This window comes from Nematostella vectensis, chromosome 15 (assembly GCF_932526225.1).
Source record: "Nematostella vectensis chromosome 15, jaNemVect1.1, whole genome shotgun sequence".
Lineage (NCBI taxonomy): Eukaryota > Metazoa > Cnidaria > Anthozoa > Actiniaria > Edwardsiidae > Nematostella > Nematostella vectensis.
In genome coordinates, this window is record NC_064048.1 from 6,544,076 (window position 1) to 6,568,193 (window position 24,118).

A 24,118-nucleotide genomic window follows, 5' to 3' on the forward strand; every position below is an offset into this window, starting at 1 on the left:
ATAATTACGGCTATTTTCGCCGGCCATTCCACGCCCAACACAGAGTGAATCAATATCATCCCTTTCTATCTGCATCTGCTTATTTAAGGGAATAATTGCGATATTTCCAATCAAATATCTTGAATAAAGTATTAGAGTTCCGTCGTGTATGGCTATATTTTTATTTATCTTTAAAAAAAAGATTCGCCCCAGAGCGCTATTCTGCAACGTAATGTAAGTAAAAGATAATAATTTTCTATTTTTTTTAATCTCGTTTTTCTATCTTGAGGGGATTGGTTGATCGACATGAACGTTAACCGACCGACTTCGGGGAAAAGCTGATTCAAGAGAGAGAGATGCCTTTTTTTAATGAGGGATTCACTTAATATCACAATGATAATGTACGCATGGCCCTCAACAGAAACAAAATAAATAAAAGCTATTTACAAATCTGTTTACAGCAAAATCTTTGACGAAACTATTTACAATAACAATCCTTTGCTGATTTATAAACTTATTTACAGAGTTGTGATGTATTCTCTTAGTTTTGCGGAGAAGGCGGTGATTGACTTGGCTTCTTTGATTTCTAGTGGCAATGCATTCCACCTTTTAGCTGCTACAAACTTAAAGCTGTTTTTTTGCTAGTCCGAGCCTTTGGAAGTACTAAGTTATGGTTTGCTGCATTTTTAGTGTTCTTGTTATGTACATCACTACACTTAACGAACATATCTATGATATAGCATGGGGTCATATTGTTCATTGCCTTAAAGAGCAAAACAAGTTGTAGGTAGATTATTCTTTTGTCGAAGGGGACAATTCGAGAGTGGGGAGAGTGCAAATTAAAGTTAACGTGAAACGACCAACTAAACTAAGTTTATGTGCAATATACAGGGCAGTAGCAGGGGGTGGGGCACTGGGGGCATGTGCTCCCCCCCCCTTCCCCAGTATTTTCAAACATTATAAGGAATAATTATAATACTAATTTATCGATTTCTATAGCGCGTTCTAACATGACAACATGATCGAACGCGCTTTACAATATATAGGATAGAACATAAGTTATAAATTACAATAAAATATGGCAGATTAATTACAAAAAAATTATATATTTATTAATTGACCAGTAGGGGCGTGGCTATGCCTCCATATGTTCTTAATGTTTCTGTATCGTGTCCCCTAATATTTCAAGGCCTGCAACGGCCTGCAAACGTGCAGTAGATCCTACAAGACCATTTTTTAACTGATCTAAATAGCTTATTAAAAATGGTTGTCACCATCACTCATATGACACAATACGGTTATTTTATTCGTGCAACGCAAAGAGAAATAAAAGAAAGGACAAACAAAACAAAAGGTTAGAGGAAAATACATAGTCACGACTTGCTTTGAAAGTTCAGCAGCACTTTTGCTTATTCCTTTCAAGTTTTTTGCACGCGTTTGATCCCAGTAGAAAGAATTATATTTTTTATGATGTTCACCGGGAGTCTACCGGGGCTACTGGTAATCGACATGAACGCGTGAGAATAAGGCGTGCTTTAATTATACAATGATGGTTTAAGTGATAAGGTACTTTTGGGAAAAGTCTGGTAATCAGCCTACAAAAAATTGGTGTGTGAAAGCATCAATATCCTATAAAAAGGTGTGTGAAAGCATCAATATCCTATAAAAAGGTGTGTGAAAGCATCAATATCCTATAAAAAGGTGTGTGAAAGCATCAATATCCTATAAAAAGGTGTGCGAAAGCATCAATATCCACCGGCTGACTTGAGGAAGCTTTCGTTATATTTTTGATTGAATTTGGTCAATAAAATCTAAACTTTGTTTGCAGATGGATTCGAGATTTCTTCACACGATTCGTCTTAAAAACAATTGTGAAATAAAAGAAATAAAAAAAGGTTTGGGCGGACATTAAGAGCCATTTGAGGTGCTATTAACAGGGATAAAAATGGCCCAAAAATAGCACAAAACGATTGAATACACCTGGTTGTTTTATCTTTAATAGCCTTCGTATACTTTCGGCGGCACGGTAAGAGGGCAATCAACCATTGACGGCGACTCTACTTTGATAGAATTTAGCATGAAGCGTAATTTGTACAGTTAGCCCTTAAACGCCCGTATTGATAACACGGAGAACAAGAAGTAAGTAAGCTTGGGTACGTCGAGATTCTTTACTGTAAGTAAACGTTCCCCTTTTTGCATAGCAAGCCTTCAAGACCAATACATGATTCTTCAAAATGGAAATCAATCTGCTTGATAAAAAATACGGTGTACTTAGGGTATATTTATTTTGAAGCTTGTACTAAAATCATACAAGGCCCGGGCTGTATAATTTTCGTCGTCGTTGCTCAGATAGCTCTTTAAAACTACAATCCCTTCAATGCGTACTTTCATGTGAAATGAGTCATGCACTTTGAAACAAAAAACTAGCCTTATATATTCCTTTAAAAAGACTTAGCCTTTAACAATTATTCATTTAATATCTTAAAGTGATTATGTCTGCCGATATTTTGTTATTCTGTAAAATACCTAGCTCGAAAAGGCATCGGTTTCCATCGGCTGATTTGTTTAAAATGTTACAATATTTTTGCTTTGATTAAGAAAAATAAAGTTTAAAACGCTGTTTTTAAGTAGTTACTCCGAGATTTCCTCTAAAATATCTTCCAAGAAATGATTCAATAACGAAGGCGTGGCTGACTAGGTCTATATAAAGGATCAACCCCCAAATGGTTAGTTCTTTCTAAGATATAAAGGTTCTCTTTAAAAATAAATTTTATTTTAAAAAAATAAAAAGGAGCGCAGCCGTACGTTTTTTTATACGGAGCAGGTGCTTCTTAATAACTCAACATTAATTGAACCAATCAAAGAGATGTACTCACCGTTTGAAAGCATCAAATCGCACTTTCATATTTTAACACACTTAAATAAGGCTAGATAAAAAAACAATAATATTCGCCATTATATATTCAGATACACAGTATTTAAACAGAAACAAAAGTGTATAAAATTTCTTTAAGTGATCGTTTGCCCTGGGTTCAAGTCGGTTTAACAATTTAGTTCTCAGATGCTACAGATAATGCAATACAATAATCTATATTTTTGGAGGGTTACATTTTAACCAGATTTCTTACATGTCCGGTCTTGGTTTATAGTATATTGGATGTTTTTTTATATTATAGCGATGTTATCGAATTAATCAAACCTAGATGAGGTTTAGTCTGTGTAGCAAGCGTTCTTGAGGGGTTTCGGGGGAAATTAGAGACCATGCGAAGAGTATGGCCGTGTGGAGAACGGGGACGAAGAGTGGGATGATAAGCGCCATTCCTCGCGCGGCCTTACCCTTCGCTCGTCTATTTTTAATTCCGTCGCTCGGTCTTTGTTTCCGCTACCCTGGGGTCCAGAGGCTGAATAGCCGCTATTCCTAGCATGCTATGGGGGCGGGGGATCAAATAGGCTGGCGTAATTCTCGCTTTGCTCGAAAAACTCTCGCGAAAAAAAAAAAAAAAAAAAAAAAACTCGCTTCGCTCGAAAGACTCTCGAAGCCTCTAGTTTTCAGGGTATGTTTCCGCCAAAAGCTCGCAGGAACGCTCTTGGTTCGCATGCTAGGTTTTTAGGCTTTTTAAAATTAGGTGACATTTACGTAATTGATGTGTGGTAGGTAAGATATTTTTCAATCAAAACCGCATTCTCTGAACTATCGATACTTCTACCGTATAAACGCCTTTTCGGATCTAAAATTAGAAAATCAACCTGAATGGCGCAAGTGCAAAGTTACGATTGTCTTTTTTCTTTTGCATTCTTTTTTTAATAAGTAGAGAAAAACGCATTCTCGGGAACCCAGAGCATCGCGAAGATCGGAGACACAGGCAGCGCGCGAGAAAGAAAGAGGAGTGAAAGTCTTTCCATAGAATTTTCCCAATAATGTTTATTATGTTTAGCGTATAGTTTTTCTTTTCCCTTTTGATATGTAAATTTAGAGACTGTTTTTACAGGCACTAATTGGAAAAAGGCGCCAGGTCTATTCAGGCGATCAATTGGATTAGAAACCTTTTTTTAAGAATAGCTTTTACGGAGCAGTTGCCCAGGGCGTCTTTCACTCCTCTTTATTTCGCGGGCGCTCCCTGTGTGCCCCATCTCCGCGACGCCCTGGGCTACGAGGATGTAACAAACGTTTTGGATGTGAAAGAAACAAAAATGATTTGAATGACACCTGCTTAGGTCGAAGGATAAACGATCGTGGGAAACCCGGATACGCCGAAACCTCAGAAGCCTAATAATTAAAAAAAAAGCTTGACATTTTATTTGGGAATTGATGGTGAAAAAATCTTTCTTTGGAAAATGATAAAAGCGGAACCCTTTTCTGGATTTAAGGGTGTGACTAGTCCAGGAGAAAATATATTTTTTTGTAGTAACATGATTAAATGCAAATTAAATTGAAATTGTATTTTCTTATTTTCCTTGAGGATTTTGAAGAACAGGGACATTTTATTGATGTTTGTAGTAATGCAGTGGAACTTTTGATATCTTATCTTACATATGGTGCTGACCTGGGGCGAGGTCATAGGTTGCGAAAAATCGCATAGAATGGCGTCACCGTGTCGCGGCCGACATGACGGAAAAACATGACTTGACGTTTCCAATCATCTCACATCATTTTACATCATGTCTCTACGCTCATTTCACATCAAATAATGTGGAAAATTCTCTTAAAAAAATTCTCTTAAAAGTACTTAGTGAGTAATATCAAACAAAACATCAAATGCGACTTTTTTTTTTAAATTGTTGCGACTTTTTGTAAAGTGTCATTGAAATTTGAGCATTTCTTCCCTGAGCTCATACATGACGCAACGATCATTAAGATTAAAAATATCATGAAAAGCCAAAATCTGGGTACATCCGACATTTGGGCTTCACGTTATTTGTGTTTTTAAAAAAGAAAATCAGTCCTGAATACAAGTAATTGATGGCCATTGTAAGAAATTGTATCTTCTTTCTCCATCTCTTCGAAGTGCGCATGTTCAGGGTTTTTCTGTCATGTCGTCGCGGCCCTATTCCCTAATAAGGAAGATGGGGATATCTTACATACGCTTTCTCTTACATTTCAGGTCGTATCATGGATCTTAACGGGTCTTTTAACGGAACTGCGCCCGCAGTTCCAAAAGACTGCGGTATCAGCCCTCCGAATCCCGTGAGAGGCTGGTTCAAGGCGGCGGCGTACCTCGTGATTCTACTCGCGTCATCCATCGGCAACGTTATCGTCATCAAAGTATTTTCGACCTCACAGCGCCTGCGCACCGAGGTCAATTTCCTCATAGTTAACATGGCCGTTGCTGACGTCATGACCTCATTATTCAACATGAGCTTCTTTGTCCGGTATTTTGTCCGGGAGGCACTGGGAATGCCCCAGGTTTGGTTTGGCGGGCATTTTGGCGCGTTCTTGTGCAAGTTCGTGGATTTTATTCAGGGTGTGTCCATGTTTTGTTGCGTGCTGACGCTGACCGCGATCGCCTTTAACCGCTTCTTCGCTGTCGTTTTCCCGCTCAAAAGCATCATGAATCCAAAGTTTACCAAAGTCTTGATTCTCCTTATTTGGATCTGCGCGTGCGTATTCGCTGCACCGACCCTGTACGTCATGGAAGTAATAGTGAACCCGGAAGACGGAAACTACTACTGTATTGAAAACTGGGCGCCCACATTCGACAACGAGACCACGCCCCGATACTACACCCTGCTCATCTTCATTGTGATGTACGCCATTCCGCTCACTTTCATTACGTGTCTCTACGCATGCGTAATAAGAAAGGTCTGGATTCGACAGGTACCTGGCAACGTGACGCGAGCCAATCAGAGACTGGAAGGCGACATGAAGAAACGCGTTCTGAAAATGCTAATTACAGTAGTTGTCACCTTTGCACTTTGTTGGCTTCCATTCCATATTTATCTTCTACTGGTGAACTTCTATTATGGGATATACAGCTGCCAGATATCGCATATTGTCTTGTTTGTAGGACTGTTTCTCGGACATGCGAACTCGGCTATAAACCCCTGGATATATTTCATGTTTAATAAAGACTATCGTAAGAATATCAAAGACATGTGCAAGAACTCCTGTTCAAAGCAGACAAACGCGATAAGAGTTCATTCAGTGCAAACCAGAAACAGCACAATCCGAACGGCATCGTCACAACACAATGGTTCGAATGAGATGGAAATGGAACCACTGAATGGGCATGCGCTGCTGCCAGTTCAAGTGTGATGCAAAGGTTGTCACGCAATTTTCAAGCGTGATGCAAGGGTTGTCACGCAAACATGTTTATGTGTGACGCAAGGGTTGTCACGCAAAGATGTTCAAGCGTGACACAAGGGTTGTCACGCATAGATGTAAAAGTGTGACGCAAGGGTTTTCACGCAAAAATGTTCATGTGTGACGCAAGGGTTGTCACGCAAAGATGTTCATGTGTGACGCAAGGGTTGTCACGTAAGGATGTATAAGTGTGACTCAAGGGTTATCACGCAATGTTCAAGCGTGATGCAAGGGTTGTCACGCAAATATATAAAAGTGTGACGCAAGGGTTGTCACGCAATGTTCAAGCGTGATGCAAGGGTTCTCACGCAGATATATAAAAGTGTGACGCAAGAGTTGTCACGCAATGATGCTGAAGTGTGACGCAAGGGTTGTCACGCAAAGATGTTCAAGTCTGACGCCAAATTGTCACACAAGCTCGTTTAAGTCTGACGCAAGCACTGCCACTTGTATCCTAATTGTTGTAATGTAAAGATGGTCACATGTGTTGTCACGCGTAACGAAATGATTGTCGCGCATGAGGCAAGAATCGTCACTTATAACACAAGGATGGTCACGTTTAGACACAAATATTACTACATGTAACTCATAGATTGTCGCGCGGTACAAAAAGTGAACCGAGCTCCGTGAAAATATTTTACCCTTGACTCAAATATACCAAGCTTAACGCCAAGGTTGCCTGCCCGTGTAATGAAGAACACCATATCCATCCAATATTACTTCGCTGACGGAACAATTTACACACTTAAGCATTGCCGGGAATGTAACCCATGGTTTGTCATCATGTGTAACGCAAGTGATTTCTCGCAGAGGATGGGTCAAAGTCACGCAATACTACGTACAATGACATGTAACGCAAGGCTGGTCGCGCGGATATACGTCGAATAGTTTATTTAAGAATATTTCTGTATAACCATCATATACTCACTCGTGACATGTCACGCGTGACAAGCCAATGACATATATGGTACAAGACAATGACATCTGCCATAGGACCTGGCACGCATGCGCGCGTGGTGCTGTAAATATAGGCGCGGCATTATTTTCGACAAGCAAACTCAGAGTTATTGCTTTTTATACACCATGTTGCATGATAATGCGTAGTGCTGGATTTTGTTGATAGATTTTGATGGCTGCTCTCTCATAGATACCAGGACAACATTATCCCAGCAATGTTGCGCCCATAATGTTGGGTGATGTTGCGCTGGTTTCAAAAGATTTCGACACTTTACAGGCGTTTTCCGGCGATTTTGTACGTTAGTACGTGCGAATTTCAATCGCAGCATGAGAATTGCCAGATCTGTCTGTTACCGCGGAATGTCGCCGCCATCTAGACTTCTGATTCTTAAGGCTGATTAAGACAGCACTATTTAGTGTAAGCGACACCTCTACAACTCGAATCGTACAGTGTAAAACAGCCTACGACTCCGCTACTACGAAAGTCGTAGTGTGTAATTAAGGGCTGAGACATGTCATAGACAGGTTGTATACAACTAACTCGGCCATTACCCTTCACGATACTGGCGAATAAATTCGCTTGCGATCAGCGCAGGCCCGTACCAAGGGGGGGGGGGGGTGCAGGGGGTTCGAGTGCACCCCCCCCCCCCCCCACCCCACAACGGCCAAAGGTCCACTTTCAGTTCTCAATATTATTTGTAGACAAAACTATAAAGCATCACTCTCCGGAGGAGATACTGCAAAGGCATGGTCAGATTTTTATCAGAGAACTCCCACCCCCCCCGGAAGCGTACAAAATCGCCTATAGGCTTAAGGCTTTTGAAAACTTCGTATGGATCTGCTTTGCAAGAACCATTTGAGCTCAGGCAAAAATTCTGTTGCATATAATCTGACTGCGTCATACATGCTCTCCATCCTGTAAATACATCCGCGATCACTTATTTCGGTCCGTAATGATTCTAAGTGTTTATAAGCTTTCACTGGTAAGCAGTGGCTCAGTAAACCTTATGTAACAAAAATGAATTAAAGCAGTAAAACCGTGAACACCAAAAACGTGTAGAATGTTAGTGTATTCTGACGAATCAGAATCGAGAATTCAGTAAACTAAAACTTTTTGAGCAAGGCCCTAGCAGAAGAGGTGGTACACTGGGAAACATGCACTCCCCCCCCCCCTCCCCTGTAGGGAAGTTGTTGTGCCCCCAATAATTTTCAATAGGGCCCCCGAATGGTCCCACGAAATTTCGATGTCCTCGCATGCTCGCGCATTTTTTTCAGCCTAAAAATGCTCGGTCTCGCATAAAAAACGGGGCGCTCGCAAGCTGACAAGTGCTTTCAAAAGACCATTAGGGGGCCCTTTAAATGTTTCTGTATTGTGCCCCTCAATATTTCAAGGCCTGTAATAGCTCTGTTGAGACCATGTTTTAATATTATTTCGCTTGTGATTGGTCGAAAAAAGACATGCCACTATATGTTGCGCGGTTGTACGCGGTATTACTGGTCGCGCTTTAACCATCCTTTAGTGTTTATAAGTATCCCGTGATAAATAGTGGCTTCTGGGACCTATAACAAATATTACAAACTTAACCGACGGAAAGTTTATTTCATAGATCTGAAAACTGCGCCTCCAATTTAAACCCTTCTTTTTCTTGCTTTTACATCTTGCTCCTTCACTGTTAAAAAGACAAAACAAAGTTCAAGAAATAGGGCTTCAACGGCTTTGTGAGCACTTCGAAAATACAATGAAGCATTGTTACACTTAGGGAGAGGGTGCTGGGGGTAAATCAATTAAAATTGTTGGCACGAAACAGGTGATAAAACTGGAGAATTTAGTGAAAACAAAATAAACGCCCGTGAAATTTAAGCAACAAACTTAACAGAGACGTTGGGACGAAGAATTCAGGTAAAACAAAGTAAAGACGCTGTTTCCCGTGTATTTTGAGCTACAAAATTTTACAGACAAAATGTGTAAAAAAATCTGTTTTGTCATGAAGTTCAAACAGGGGCATTGAAATATAATACAAAACAATTCTCATTCATTTTTAAATATGTGTAATAACCGCTTGGCAGTGAAAAGAACATTTACATTATAGCAGTCCAGATACCAACTCCGAATCTGTAAATCCATAGTGATTGAGCGGAGGTAGCTGCAGTTCTAGAGTTCTGGGTTGAACGTCCATTACGATGCATTGTTTCCCTTCCTAATCATCCTCTGTCAACTCTCGTTTACTCGAGTCGTTATTGCTGAAGGCTCTCGTTGACTTTTCTGCAGGTGAGTCAATGATTTGGTTGACATATATTCCATCGATCGAATAATTTGTGAAGGATGTTACCATCAGATATCATCACAGCCTGTGCCTGACTCAACCACAACTCCATACAATAATAGCTTGTGTATACATCAATGCATTAGAGACATTTGGGTGTACAAACAAACTGCAAAAGTCATTTAAATGGTACGGACAGCTTCTCAAACGAAAGCCCGCAGAGGAGTGGCGCAATTGGCAGTGTGTAGCTGTGTAGTGCCTATTATCATCAATGTGTTCCGGGCCTAGGAAGGGGAGGGAGGGACTCCCACACTTAAATGGAGTGTGGTCGAATTAATTTCTTACCCTAAGAGATAGCACTACTGGAAATACATTTTCAGTTTTCTAGAATTTTGTTGCGCTCCTTAAGACACAGCCATCGAGCACAGCCATATCGTGACGACTTTTGAGTCCGGTTGTAATTGGATAGGATGATCCATTTGTGTGATACCCCTAAAGGGTAAGGCAGAATCGGAAGTATTGTTGAACACTCCCCTAAAAGATAGCTGTTTGTAGATTGTTATACTCTAAAAGATATCGGGATCACCCCCGTCTTTTTATATGGGGAGTTCCCGGGGGGTCTCGGGTTCCTAGTTCCGAGGTGCGTTCAGTTAGATGACCCCTTTGCCTCGAAGGGTTCTCCAGTAGCTAGTATCCTTCTATGGGTGTCACGTGGCAAGGCCTTGCGGTCAAGTTTGCAGTCTGCGGTTCGCGTTTTTGCACAATTACTAACACTTTTGGTTCAGTTGAAGTCGAGCACATGCTTAGCAAATTTTCCCGCCAAATGTGCTAAACTACGTTTTCGCCAGTACGTCAAACCGCAAACCGGTAACGGCTAACCGTGGTTTTCCGTTTGCGGTTGATCCTGACAAAGCGATGCTAAATGTCTCTAATGACTCTTGGGTGCGAGACTACCCGGATGTTCACTCTCCATATAACTAACGAATTCAATCCAAGCTATGTTCCATGGTCAGACTGTATGGCGGCTGTCTGAGTCGCCTATGCCTTCGGCTCGACCACACTTTGTATCTGAGCTCTCGTAAATATGCATCCCAGTTCAAATCCCTCCTTAGATCGCCCACTAGATCGAATAGTCAAAGATACACTGGATGAATGTCACAACAAATGAGGAAGCGGAACATTGTAAATATATAAGGATTTATTGTATAAGGGGGATTTTCCTTCAACTTTCAACCCGACTTTTGCTGAGTTGTGAGTTGCAAGAGAAATAATATTATTGGTTTCTATTTTCCGCAACCACTGCAAGAGAAAAAAAATGCTCTGTTTGCCATTTTTCTGCGACCTGCAATTTCTTCTCTTCTTTTTTAAATCGATACTTTTTTTCCCGGACAGTTTTGCTGCTCGATTTTTTCCCCGAAAAGTGTGGCAATTTTTTTTTCTGCCAGTCATTGCTTGCTCGACTTTTTTAAAGGGCCTGAACCTTGCTCGAATTTTTTTTTTCAAATATCAAATGGTCCGTTCCTTAGTAACGCGAATGTTTTTCCAAAAAAAAAAGTATCAATAAAGTATCAAGATAGACTGTTCTTTCGTAAGTAAACAATAACAAAGGCGTGGCATATCGACACTCTTTAGTGACACTGTAAAGTCTTCATGTTGTTCTAATCAAACAAAACAATCTTACGATTTAAGGGAATTATATTTCGCTTAGAAGCTAAGGTCTTCATGCATCATAATAAGGCCGAAAAGGGATTTTTTTTAATAAATAAGGCTAGTATAAACAGATTTAATGAGTCTCCGTTATTGTAATGCAAGGTGTTGGCTAACCCAAATTAAAAGTGCCTTCTTTTATTGATTTTTCAGGTTGAACGTTTTGTGGTAATTTATTATTTTTTGTCAATCTGACAAAGAAAGTGGATTTCATACCTTCTCGTAAACCCCACAAAGAGTGTTTCGGAGAATTGATTGTTCTCTATTGGTGGAATTTTAACACTCTTGATTGATATTTTATATTATTTCAAATGCATATGCTCGAAAATCAATATATTCTGACAAAAACTAATTAGCACCGTGTCAAACATCTCAAATACAGATTGTTCAAATTCAAACACAATTCATCTCACAGACCAAAGCGAACAAAAAGATATTGAAGGCAGGATATAAAGAAGGTAAGAAAATATCTCCAAAATACGATACCTTTTCATTGTTTTCTATCGAAAATCGATAGAATTCGAAATTTTAATAATCTTATTTATTTTTTCGTTTTATTTAACTCAGTCATCGCTTGAATAATGTTATCGTTAAGCCAACTCGGAGCTCTTAACAAGTTACTTTATCACTAGGAGTCCTTGAAGCACTAAAAATGTCGTTGTCTTTTTGCCACAATCCTGCTTGTTCCAACATCATTGTTTTTATTCTTTCAAGATTTTACAAAGAAAACAGCTATACGGTTCAGAAAGAATCAATTAAAATCCAAAGAACTGAATCTAGCAAAATTAAAAAAAACATAAAAAATTTCTTTAATTTACTCCCAAAGAGTGCCAGATTTTGTTTATTATTCCCTAAAGTACTTTGAATGTTTTTTATGTAACTTTTTTCCGCAATAAAGGTAATTGCAAAGATGGTATGCGGATTCAAATGTGTTGTTTTATTACTTTTACTTTACCAGCACACTCGAACGTTTTTATCTAGTTATAATAAATCATAAATATATAGCGATTTTAATCAGTTAATCGAGACCAAACTTTTCTTCTACAAATTGTATTTGTTTAAAATACACACATCTGTATGAAAAACAAAAACAAATGTTGGTCATTAGTCTTAAACACTTCAGATGGACAAATGCCGGGAAGACAACTTTCAGTGTGCGCTTTAAAAAAATACTCTGTTAGACAAAGAGACTGTGTAGGCCCTTAGCTGGGCCTTATTTTGCCCGACTGCGGGTTCCCCCCGTCTGTCTTCCTTAAAAGCTATTTTTAAATCAAACAACTATTTTTAGATTGTCATCATAGCATCCATATATGGCGCGTCGCGCGAGCTAGTACATTCACAACAAACTTTTTCCCTCTTTACTTTGTTCGCTGCCTGTTTCTTTTATCCTCTTAGCTGCTTCTCATAGCTCATGATTAGACCTTATTATTGTAAAAACGTCAACATCATCTGTTATTGGTGACCATGAAACGAAGATTTTGTTAGTGTAACGCAGAGGCGTAGCCAGGGGGGTGGCCTAGGGGGCCCGGGCCCCCCTTCAAGCAGCCAAAAATACAGTAAAAGTATGAGACATTCTCTAAAATACAGGAGAAAATGCCTTGAAGTCCCTTTTGGACCCCCTTCTGTTAAAAATCCTGTCTACGCTACGCTGGCTAAGCTATTTTTGGCAACTTGAGCTACACAAAGATATTTAGGTGCTATTTAGGAGAGGAGGGTAGAGATTAGTAGTTCCTTAAAACTCAAACTGTCAAGAGAAACGAAAAAAAGCTGCACGAGCAAGGGCGTTAGGAACAGTGTATGGCTAAATTCTTATAATCACCACGAATTTAATCCCTCTAATTTGGCTGAAATGTGCCTTGTTTGCGACAAGCTCTCCGCATCCTCTGGTACCAGGGCATCGCGCTCAGCGTAACGGGCGTGAGAGAATATCAGCCAATCTTGTTTTTTTTAAATTGTCGTTTTTCTAGCTTGCTCGGTTATTTCCTTATTAGGCATTACATACCATATCTGGGAGTCTGCTTCAATAATTTTTTTTTTGCTTTTTTATTGCTCTAGAGCTTTGTACGTTGAGAATTTCCATAAACTTGCAGGAATTCGTATTTACTACGATTTTGCTGGCAGACATGGAGCCTAGTCCCTAACGTTTTAGAATATCACAGGTCTCCCGCGCGCTCGCCCAAGGCTCGCTTTCGCGCCTGTCACCTCGACGGCCTGGGTTTCCGAGGATGTGCTCTCCGTGTTTCATTAGAAAACCCGGTCAAGCTACGTTATGTTATCCGAGCTACCATCCCATGGCGCGCGAACTGTCCCGCGCTAGCCGAAACATGCCCGACCCTCGATAAACAAAGATTACAAAGTACGACTTATTATCAGAGTTTAGCCAAACAGCCACTGTACCTACCGCCCTTGCACGAGGGGCCTACGTAGCAAGCGCAAAGCCTTTGGAAGCCTGGGAAGAAGGATGGCTCCAGCGAATATGTAAGCGCGCGTTTCTTGTCTCTGTCCCTCTTTTTCCATTACCCTTTGTGTTTGCTATGCAGGCTATAGACTTTCTCAAGGTCTGTTGGTCAGCTTTTTAGAAACTGCCTCATAAACATCCAATCGGAGAGAAAGATAGACAGGTCGCTATTTTGATGCTTTCTCTTGCAGCTCTCACTTCTTCTTTCAACATGAATTCTATACAATAAGCTATCAATAGTGCAAAGACAACTAAATTTTAATTTTTTCCTGGTGGCTGGACAAAAAAGACATAGAGACTGAAAAGATTTTGAAGCAAAAACGTTTTCAAGTTTCGTGATTTTCGCGCGCGCAAAAGAATTCTTGGGTTTCAGTCACGTGACTTTTGGCGTGTGAATTTACTTCCGGTGATGAAGTGGTGGTCAAAAACAGCAACGCGCGAACATGGCAGCTGTAGGCGAAAACCAGGTTTCTCCCGTATTTTCCAATTATTTTTGCTCTTTAAGTCTTAATATTCGATAGCATTACTTTCAAAAGATGTGTTATTGTAACGGAGCTGACCCCTGCATTCTGAAAAAAAAATAGATATTTCAACAGATTTTAAACTTTTATCCTTTACTCGTCTTTCGCTTGCAGTCCTCTTTTTATTCTTCAAACGAGATAAAAGCTTACAAAAACATGCAGTCCTACAACTTGTTTGTGGATGATTGAAAGACCTCGGTATGAAAAATGATTGTCTTCTGGTAAGTGTATTTATTTTGTTTTGTTCGGCGAAAAACGTGATAATTTGGTAAAAGGGTGAAAATGTGATTTCTCTACTTTGCCCTGCAAAAAGGTAGGGAGAATAAGGACCAGCATTATCACTTAAGAAAAAAAAAAGCTTTATTAACGCTATTTAGTATCCTGTAGCCCATCGCTTCTCTACATCAGGTACAAGGTTATTTTTAATCCCTAGACTTTATTGTTTTATATACCTTACTCAATGAGCTTATTTTGTCGGTACATTAGCTGTCTCGATTTTAAATTTCTTATAACATGTACACTTCGTGTGTTTTAACCCATTGACTCCTGGCAATTTTTGAGCTGAATTTACAAAAAACAGACTGTAAACAGATACCTCTCCCTCTATTCCGAGTTTTATACAGCCCGTCAAAGTCAAACACAGCTTCACCTAGCCAACTGTTGGAAAGCTTCAGGTATCCAAGCTTTCCAACAGTGCTTTGCGGTCCCCACTTTTAATCCCTCGTCGTTGTGCTGAAGCGAGCACAAGTTGATGGTTGCTTGTATTTTTCATCAAAAATACAGCTATGAGCATATTAGGAGAGTGTCTCAGGACATCATGAAGTCTATTGGGGCATAATTGAGTGCTTTGCTTATGGATATTTGCAAGCAAAGGTGGATTCATGATGATTTTTTCTTGTTTGGCTTTGCCTGGATGAGAAAATAATTTTCTAATGAATCACCACAGCTCTCCTAAATGCTGTCTTTTCTGAAACCAAATTGATTCCAAAATTGTTTACACTGCTATTCTGGATCTGTATGACCTGGAATTGATTTGTTTGGCTTCGGGGTGAAAAGACTTCTATAAAAAACATCTGACTTTGGGGAGAGGAGTGTTGACTGGCCCTCCCCTCGTGAATTTTTCCCTGGATCTCCCAGAATTCTTTGCAATACGTAAAGGCATCTTCGTGGTTTTACAAGCCTTCAAGGAGTGGACATTGTGTTTTGAGGCCATGGAAATGAACCTGGAGGATCAGAATAAAGGTATCTATTTGTGTCTTGAGCTGTGTTTGCTGATCTCTCTCCCTTGTGTGGTATTTTGAGCGTTTTATTGAGAGGGGTGATTCTGCTTTTTTTTCCTTGTTCGATTTGAAATTTGTCAAAGAACCTGTGCTATTATTTGGCTTAAAAGTAGTTGCCAACACCTTGGTTGGATGCATATCTCCAAGACCTTTTATCCCTTAGACTAATTCCTGAGTATCTTCATCTTGTTGTGTTTATTTTGCATTTATGAATTTTTTGGGTTGTGGGTACTTCCCAAAGCCGTTACAGGCCGTGGAGGGGCCAATGTGTTAAAACTAAAATATTAAAAAAATTATTTGGCACTTGCATTTCCACTTCCATATCAGACTTCATTCGTAGATCGTTATTTTGAAGTTTCCTTGCGAATAAACCGTTGTATTTTCACTTATAAACAACAACTAAGAAGTGCCTGATAGACATTCTTTTATAATAAAATGTAGATACTTCATCACTGGCACCAAGCCGCTGTACATCAATAAAAGAATTAAGAAACTCTGAGTTAGCTAGTAAAAATGCCCTATCTGTGATTTAAATAAATACCTCTCGCAGGTGGAGCTTTGTCTTCTGTGCGGTTCCTATTCCCATAAACGATTAAAATTGATTATCATTTATTGAAAAATACCTGACAAAGAAGCAATTATAATAACAATAGCTTAATAATTCCATACATTTAAGTTGCCAATTATCGAAGTAATAAATTCAGTAACAGAGAGAAAAAGTGACGCAGGCGGAATGTTTTATGTTATTCGCGTTTCCCTTTTTGATGTTTAGATGACATATAATTTTCTTGACCATATCATGTGTGTGTGACACTCAACGTTCAGCAAGGTCAAACCGATCGATTTTACAACTATTCTATCCTCTTCTATCATCTCCAATTTAACAGGTAAAGCTGAATGAAAATAGGTCATTTTGTATTGTTGATTGTTTGAGAATCAGAAAGTGAGAGACCGTATTCTAAAGATTTTGAGATAATCTGAATATAATGATAAGATTGTAATAGCAGGCGAAAATATTCTCCTTAGGGTAAAGCTCTAATCGAATTCATAGGTCTCCTTTAATCATTTTTTTTAAATCGAGAGAGAGAGAGAGAGAGAGAGAGAGAGAGAGAGAGAGAGAGAGAGAGAAGAAATTACACCCTTATCTTTCGCACGAAACAGCCATAAATCTGACAATACTGTTCAATTATCACCTGATCCACAGCCCATTTGAGTATCATTGCAAATATGCTTTTTCTCTCGCCAAATGTTTTATTTCAATAGCGTTTTATGGCCTTGGCTCACTTTGCAGATGAGGCTATTTGATCTCGTACGGATAGATGCCACAAGATTTGTAAGATGTCTTCTCTGTTCAATCATATTTTTTCGTATTATTATTTGCGAGAAAGCATAATAAAAATACTCATTACTGGGTTCGATACCATTTTTGACAGTTCATTTCTTTCTTTACTTTCTTTTCCTAGACAATCAGCAAACACCGTACAAGCGGATAACCAGATATTGTCGTGAAACTATGCCCTTCTTTGTAGCGTCCTACAAACAAATGACGCTCTTGAGACATGCTCTTTTAACTTGTGTATCTCTCATCCACACATCCATATGTTATGAGATGTTATGAGTCAAGCGATGCACTTTAGTCTGTTAGTCAAATCCAATATTTACTCGTTTTTCTATCTCTCGCGGGCATTTAAACCTCATTTACTGCGCTTTTCTAGTATTCTCCCAGCTCTCACCGACGATTTCCTAATATTCTTGTGGCGACTGTCATTCCAAGGTGTCACGCCCCCATTGCACTGACCAATCAAAAAGCGCCAAATGTTACATTTTTTAAAGAACCCCTTTTTTACAAGAACGTCCAGCCTGAGATTTCACCAAATTTTCAGAAAATGCGAAATCAGCGCACAAGATACACTGAGATGTTATTTTATAAATTCTTTACATGATGTTGTCGGAATTTTTTAGTTTTCAGCGATTACTCTTTTTATACAACCTCACAGACCTCAAAAATACAAATATACAATAGTAAATTATTGGATCAAATTTCTTTGAAATTTGCGATACTCCTTTTTAATTATTATGCTATACATTTATTTTTGAGCTATCAAAATAGAATACGTTTATATAAGTCAAAATTGAAGAGGAAAATACTATTTTCCAATTGTGTCATACTTCCTATTCAATTATTTTCAATCTAATCTATTCTCTAACGTGTCAAAGAAAAGCTTATAATTATTTATGTTTTTTAAAGAAAACCACTTCTGTCATAATGTAGTAAATTAGTTTAGAAACCAACCATTTGATAAGGGAAATTACTCTATTTCTAGACATATCTTATAAATAGGGTGTTAAAATAAACGGGAGATAAATTAATTCATGTGAATATACATGATTATATCCCAGTGATCAATTTTCACGCGTGCTCATTGGTCAATACGAGTCACGTGCACATTTTCACAGGACAAATATCAGTCGATAACGTCCAGGCAAACTGATATCTGTCTTGTAAACATTTTTGTGCAGTCAAAACTCGCTTTTTGTCTGCTCAATAACTTCTCAAACAAACACCATGGTTTTCAAAACGCTATGAAGGCACAGAAAAAAAGTTTAATTTCTTTCATAGAACTATCATCAATTTATTTTTTTAGAATTTATCCTGAAACGGGAAAGAAAAAGCAATGACAAAGAACTTCACAACAGCGCGCGCTCGTGGCGTCATTCCCGTGCACGTCAGCGCGCGTGCAGAAGACATTTCAAAATTGAAAACTTTTGCTTCAATTTCTATTCCAGCTCTCAGCAGAACAATAAGAAAACAGTCTAGGTAAAAATCTATCAGTTAAAATGCACGTTTTGAGCTTGTAGTTTTTGTTCTAATGAAAAAGAAATGGTGCATGGATTGTTATCTTTCGCGAATGGCAAAAATTACAGTGCACGCGCGCGCAGAATACACTCTTCGCATTTCCAATACACCAAAAACTGGAAATCGACTCTGCCAAATTTTCGTCTTTAATAAGACTTCTTCAGGGCAGACTCAAAGAACACCCTCAAAGAACTGCCCTGAAGAAGTCTTATTAAAGACGAAAATTTGGCAGAGTCGATTTCCAGTTTTTGGTGTATCATACGTTCTGGTACGACAGTTTGGGCTTTTTGATTCTCTTCGCATTTCCAGTGTAGTTACTGGGTTATAAAAGCTTCGCTTCTTGGCCAATTGTTTATTTTTGGTACCATTTCTCATCCTTGGACATTATCCGCCGATATCCCAGGCGCCAGAAGGGGTTTATTTACTAAATATACAAAACATTCTGATCGCCGGCTGACCCCAGATGTTGTTTTGATTTTTTTTTTATTTTCGTTATTTATTATAGGCGTTGAATCGCTAGTAAACATGTTATAAAAAGTGTGAAAAGCCCTTGTGGATCGGCGGTCTTGGGTCTTATCACAAGGATTACTGATACTGAGAGAACATCGAGTGGGTTCACTTTTGAGGTCTGTGACTGGGGTGGCTAAAAGCCCCCCCCCCCCCCCCCCCTCTGTATTTCATGAACCGCTTAGGCTATGACAATCAAACTTACAGACAATGATCACCAACATGTAAAGAATCATCACGCCCTATTTTGGGTGTGGTCGAATTCTTTATGACGCCACAATGACGTCATAAAGGCGTTGTCTTACTGATGTTAAACTTTTCACCTTAACAAATTTATAAAATTAAAAGAGGCATTAAAATCTGAGAAACATGACCAAAATATAAAAAATAAACTACTTTTTAGTTTTTGGGAAACCTATGTGTGAAAAAATGGTTGCCATGGTAACATGGAGATTCTCCTCGACATGTCAATGGCATCAAAACGTCTGCAGATAGATTTTAGAAAGAGTCACCAAGTTTTAGCCTCTTAGCTCTATGGTTCAGAAGTTATAGCAATTTTCCCGGAGGGGGGGAGGGGGGCTTAAAGAGCCACCCCCCAGTCTGAATAGAGTTAATGTGTTACTGTGGTTTTTTCGAAAACTCGCTGACTATTTCCAACAGATAAATCGCCTTCTGACTTCCGTCATTTAAAATTCTTGAGAAGCGGGTTCATTGGCCAGCACTGAAATGGTTTCAAATCATGTCACTTTTCCGGGAAGGCGCTGACCAATCGAAAAGCACCTAATTTTATTTGTTTGAATGGCGGGAGCTATAAAGCGGTTCAGTAGTTTGAAACTGTCGATGAGAGGATCGCAGAATGTTTAAAATTGCAGTACAAGTCGCCCGCTTTGATATCGCGTTCCATTTTAAAGGGAAAATTGCTTAGAGATAAGAAGGTCATGAAAAAACTCTACTGGGGATAAATTTTAAAGAATATTGCTTTGTATGAATAGCAAATAAAAGTAATGAGACAACCAAAACGTCATATTATTAATATATTTTCATTTTCATAGAAAAACAAAAAAATAACATCAAACTCGATTTCCATTTTTCATCTATGCGAGTAAACCTTAATAGGGGATTACTGGTAAAGCCAACAAAAGAAAAATTGCTTTTTAAATGAATAGCGAATGTAATTTTACCAGACAGAATTTGCCACACGGATCTGTTTAAAGGATATACCCAGAAACCAAAGATGATGCGCGTCTTTAATGTCCACCCGAGAAAGATGATATTTGAGCCAACAGGTATTTGTATTACCAATTTTGCAACGAAAAATAGATAAATCTTAGGAGTGTGTTTGGTGATTAAGATAGCTGTTTGCCCCACGGGCGAGAGGATAGCTTTATGTAGTGTCTGATGCCGGTTACCATTTAGTTGATGGCTATTGGCGATTAGCTTTTATTATGAGTAACAAATAGAAAAAATAGAAATAATCGAATCATGGGAAGTGTAGTTATATATATATATGTATAATATTCATCAATAATTTCCAACCCAACAGGTAAGCTGCTTTCTGTTGGCTTTCGTCATTCAAACCCACTGATTTCAAACGTCGTAGCCTCAGCTCTGTCAGCTATTATATAAGATTATGGTTTTTAAAATGTATCAAAAACAGAATGAGAACTTTTGAATACCATAGTATTTTAGGTCGCTTTTATGAACACGATTTGATTCTGCATTTTTAGATATCATTAATTTAATAATATTATGTCTGTTTTTATCGGAGTCTCCCAACCTCCTCCGCAGGCAACTCTACTCTGTAAAAGCCTTTATTAAGATTCGGGATACCTGTGTCTGGGATTTTAGGGCCACAGGAACCCCGCATCGAAAAAAAAAAAAAACACTTTTTCTTTCCGTGAGAAGAGATGCCTGCGGATAAGGCTACCCGGGAGTCAGATGCCCTTTTAGGTGGGTAAATTTGTCAAGACCAGCTGTTTCTTGTTATGCTGAAATCAAACGTTAATTTTTAGAGACCCAGAATGAACAACAGCTCGTCTACCAACGACACCGACGGCTACTATACAGAAAACGAATGTGATTACGAGATAACCAACACAACCGCTGAGCAATGGATCAAGGTCGCAGCCTGCCTGTTGGTCCTCGTCGTCTCCTTGATAGCAAACTCCTTCATCGTCTATATTGTTGCCAGGCAACGCAAGCTTCAAACCGTCACGAACTGTTTGGTGGCTAACATGGCGTGCTGCGACCTTCTCATTTCCCTAATTAATATTCCGGAACTCATCAAAGAGGAAGTGACGTTGAGCACGAATATGCCCACGGGGGGTACCCTGGGGAGTGTTCTTTGTAAAGGCATGGTGTTTAGTCAGGATGTATCGTCCTTTTGTTCTATTTTGACGCTCGTTGCGATTGCTATGGACCGGTACCTTGCTATCAGGTGTCCTTACAAGAAGATCATCACCACACAAAATGTAAAGTTCGTGATTTGCGGGACTTGGGGCGTAGCCATCCTCGTGAGCTCACCTCTCCTCTACGCCAACAAAATCACACAAGACGAATACGGATTTTACTGTTTGGAAGACTGGACGCCGGCATTTAAAGACACCATCGGCTCCAGCCGTGCTTACACCATCACCACGTTCCTTCTCCTCTACTTACTTCCCCTGTGCGTTATAACCGGTCTATACTCTGGAGTAGTGCATCGTTTATGGCACCGAAAAGTTCCTGGAAACCAAACCACTTCTTCCAATGAACGAGCAAAGTCCAAAAAGCGCGTTTTGAAAATGCTGGTAGCGATTGTCCTTGCGTTTGCACTTTGTTGGCTTCCATATCACGTGTATTTTTTCCTGGAGAATTACTACTACGTGAAATGCCCTGGCCCAGCGAACTGGTACTTTTGCGGGAAATTCATCGCATATGCCAATAGCGCCATAAATCCTTGTATCTTCATACGCTTTGATCGCGGAGTTCGAAGGTTTATTTCAACCAAGATCCATCCTTGCTGTGAAGACATGGGGGAGCGCACTGACCAAGTGCCTGGAATGCCGTCGCGTTTCTACTCCAGCCAAACAGGCGCTGAAGTCATGACCGTTCAGGGGATCCGAATGACAATGATGGTGACAGGTCAAGGGAGAGGTGATGACATCACGAATGACATCACACGGTCTGTGTACATTGCATGCCCGGTGATGCAGAGAGGGAAGGATAATGAGGGTTTTTATGGCAACTCGAAAATAGGTGGAGAAGCCGGTCCGTTATAGATGTAGTATGTATAAGCTCGCTTCCCAACACGTTTCTGTGAGCCCAGCGATCCGGTCACCTTTTTAACGGCTTATCTCTGCTCCCTTATCACCTATTTGAAATGTCTGCCGATTAAAAAGCGACCTTCGTCAGATCTAAAGCGAGAGTGTGTTGACCGTCAACGCGCGCTTGCACTGAAGTCTTTGAACCTTGAAGTCTCGATTAAATCTTCATGAAGATTATTCGGTTTCAACGGAGACTTTAAGCAAACTTAAAATTTCACCTAATTAAAACCCACTCATTTCTTGTCATCTGCTTGTGTTGCTAAAGCCTTGAATCCACAAGATGGTTGTTTAAAAAAAACATCCCCCTAACTCTACACTTCACAGAGCACGGAACCATATCACAGTAAACTTGTAAAAAGAAGCTTGGTCTTGATCTAACTAATATATAGATTTAGGCACTGCCTAAAAGCGGAGCCAGCATAAACACCTTTTGTGTTGACTGATCAAAGGTATTATTGGGGGATCTAGGATCCTGCTCTCTACTGAGATTTATTTATTGTACCAACCAAATGGATCCAGGCCTTATTCAATAATTTAAATTATGCAGTACATCAAAGTTAACAAACACAATTCCTGGTGTGGATATGGCTGTCAAAGTTGTCAAGAGTCTAATGGTAAATTCTTATGTCCCATCATAGAAGTTCCATTATGAATATCTTTTTTTTAATCAAAACAATACTTCCACAAGCTTTGCCCTTGTGCAGAAAATGTCATGGATGTAACAGCATTCCAAAGATCCAAAATAATATATTTAGACTTTTTAGATGCCATACTGTGATTTTTATGTATTGATTTAGTGGCGATTCTCTCCTTCATTGGACCGAATATTCAGAAAAATGTCTGGAAATTAAAATCCAAAAATATATCTCCTTTCATGCATTACATATTGGTGCACCCCACTTTACCATATAGTGGCCTTGTTGTTGGTGGCCTACTCCCAAATGAATGCAATGAAGAAAAAAAACAGATTGAAAATGCTAACTTCTAATTTCAAACCAAACCCTTTCATTGATCTATGTTTGGGGTAGAGAGGAATCAAAGAATATCAATTGACTAAAAAATAATCGACGGGAGAGGAGATATAAAGTGAATTGACTCAACTTGAAAGGTTTGGTGAAAAAAATATAACAGTAATGAAAATAATTTGATTGAGCATTTCTTGACATTTCCCCTTTCCCATTATCTTAACCCTTTCACCACCACAGGCCTCTAAAGAGGCCATGTCTTTGCTATCCAAGCTATGTGAACAGAATTCTATTATTGAAAAAGAACAAGGTTGTTGCTAGTGTTATAAAGTTTAAGTATCTTGCCCTAAAAAACCCTTCCCCTCAATAAAAGTTCCATTAATATACATTTGTAAAGCTACATTCTGACAAGCTTTGTCCTTGCGAAGAACAAGTAATGGATGAAACAGGATTTCAAAGATAGAATATAGTGTCAGACACAATTTTAGATAAGATGCAATGCTGAAGATTTAATGTACCACTTTAAGTGGTGATTTTCCATCCCCATGGGAATTAATATCTACAAATATACATCCAGTAATGCATTATATTTTGGTGTTTTGAGAAACCCTGGATCTAACTATTCCAATGAAATAAATCTAAACATCTAAAATAAATGTAATGGGCAAGAGACTTGGAAAGAAAATCCTAAAAAGAAAATATAAGTGAAAGTAATAAACGAAAATTTCTAATTTAAAAATCAAATCTGTTCATTAATTTATTTTTGGTGTAGAGGGGAAATAGCAAAGAGCATCAATTGCATAAAAATAGTCAACAGGGAGAAGAAAAAGGAAGAAATATGACTCTTCCTTAAATGTTTGAAAAGAAAATATAATAACAATAATGTGATAATTATATTCAGTACTTTTCTAAAATATCCCCTTTCCCATTATCTTTAGGTTGATAGAAAACTGTTTTCTTTACAGATTTATTATTTAAAAATCAAAAGTTTGTTTCTAGTTTATTATATTAAGTATC

General features: G+C 38.9%; 2 protein-coding genes across 9 annotated transcripts in view; both read left to right on the forward strand.

Annotated features, from left to right (window-relative positions):
• Positions 1-8,290, forward strand: part of LOC5506379 (substance-P receptor) — a 30,515-nt gene extending 22,225 nt beyond the window's left edge. For 5 of the 6 annotated variants that reach the window (XM_032374754.2, XM_032374752.2, XM_001627046.3 and 2 more), the window contains one exon: positions 5,082-8,290. In XM_032374754.2, the coding sequence (XP_032230645.2) occupies positions 5,090-6,232 (1,143 nt within the window). In that variant the 5' untranslated portion in view covers positions 5,082-5,089 and the 3' untranslated portion in view covers positions 6,233-8,290. Of the gene's footprint in view, positions 1-268; positions 1,862-5,081 lie in introns of those variants that run through there. The other variant, XR_007306794.1, reaches the window with a different exon arrangement.
• A 3,310-nt stretch (positions 8,291-11,600) lies between these two features.
• Positions 11,601-22,497, forward strand: LOC5506361 (substance-K receptor). 3 transcript variants are annotated; one of them, XM_001627045.3, is made up of 2 exons: positions 11,601-11,666; positions 20,844-22,497. In XM_001627045.3, the coding sequence occupies exon 2, from the start codon at positions 20,853-20,855 to the stop codon at positions 22,089-22,091; it is 1,239 nt and encodes a 412-aa protein (XP_001627095.2). In that variant the 5' UTR covers positions 11,601-11,666; positions 20,844-20,852; the 3' UTR covers positions 22,092-22,497. The 3 variants fall into 3 exon arrangements, 2 of the variants coding, with proteins under 2 accessions (XP_001627095.2, XP_032230622.1); XR_004294378.2 differs by lacking the exons at positions 11,601-11,666; positions 20,844-22,497 and adding exons at positions 16,198-16,354; positions 16,931-17,474; XM_032374731.2 differs by lacking the exon at positions 11,601-11,666 and adding an exon at positions 16,198-16,354.
• Positions 22,498-24,118: the final 1,621 nt, after the last annotated feature.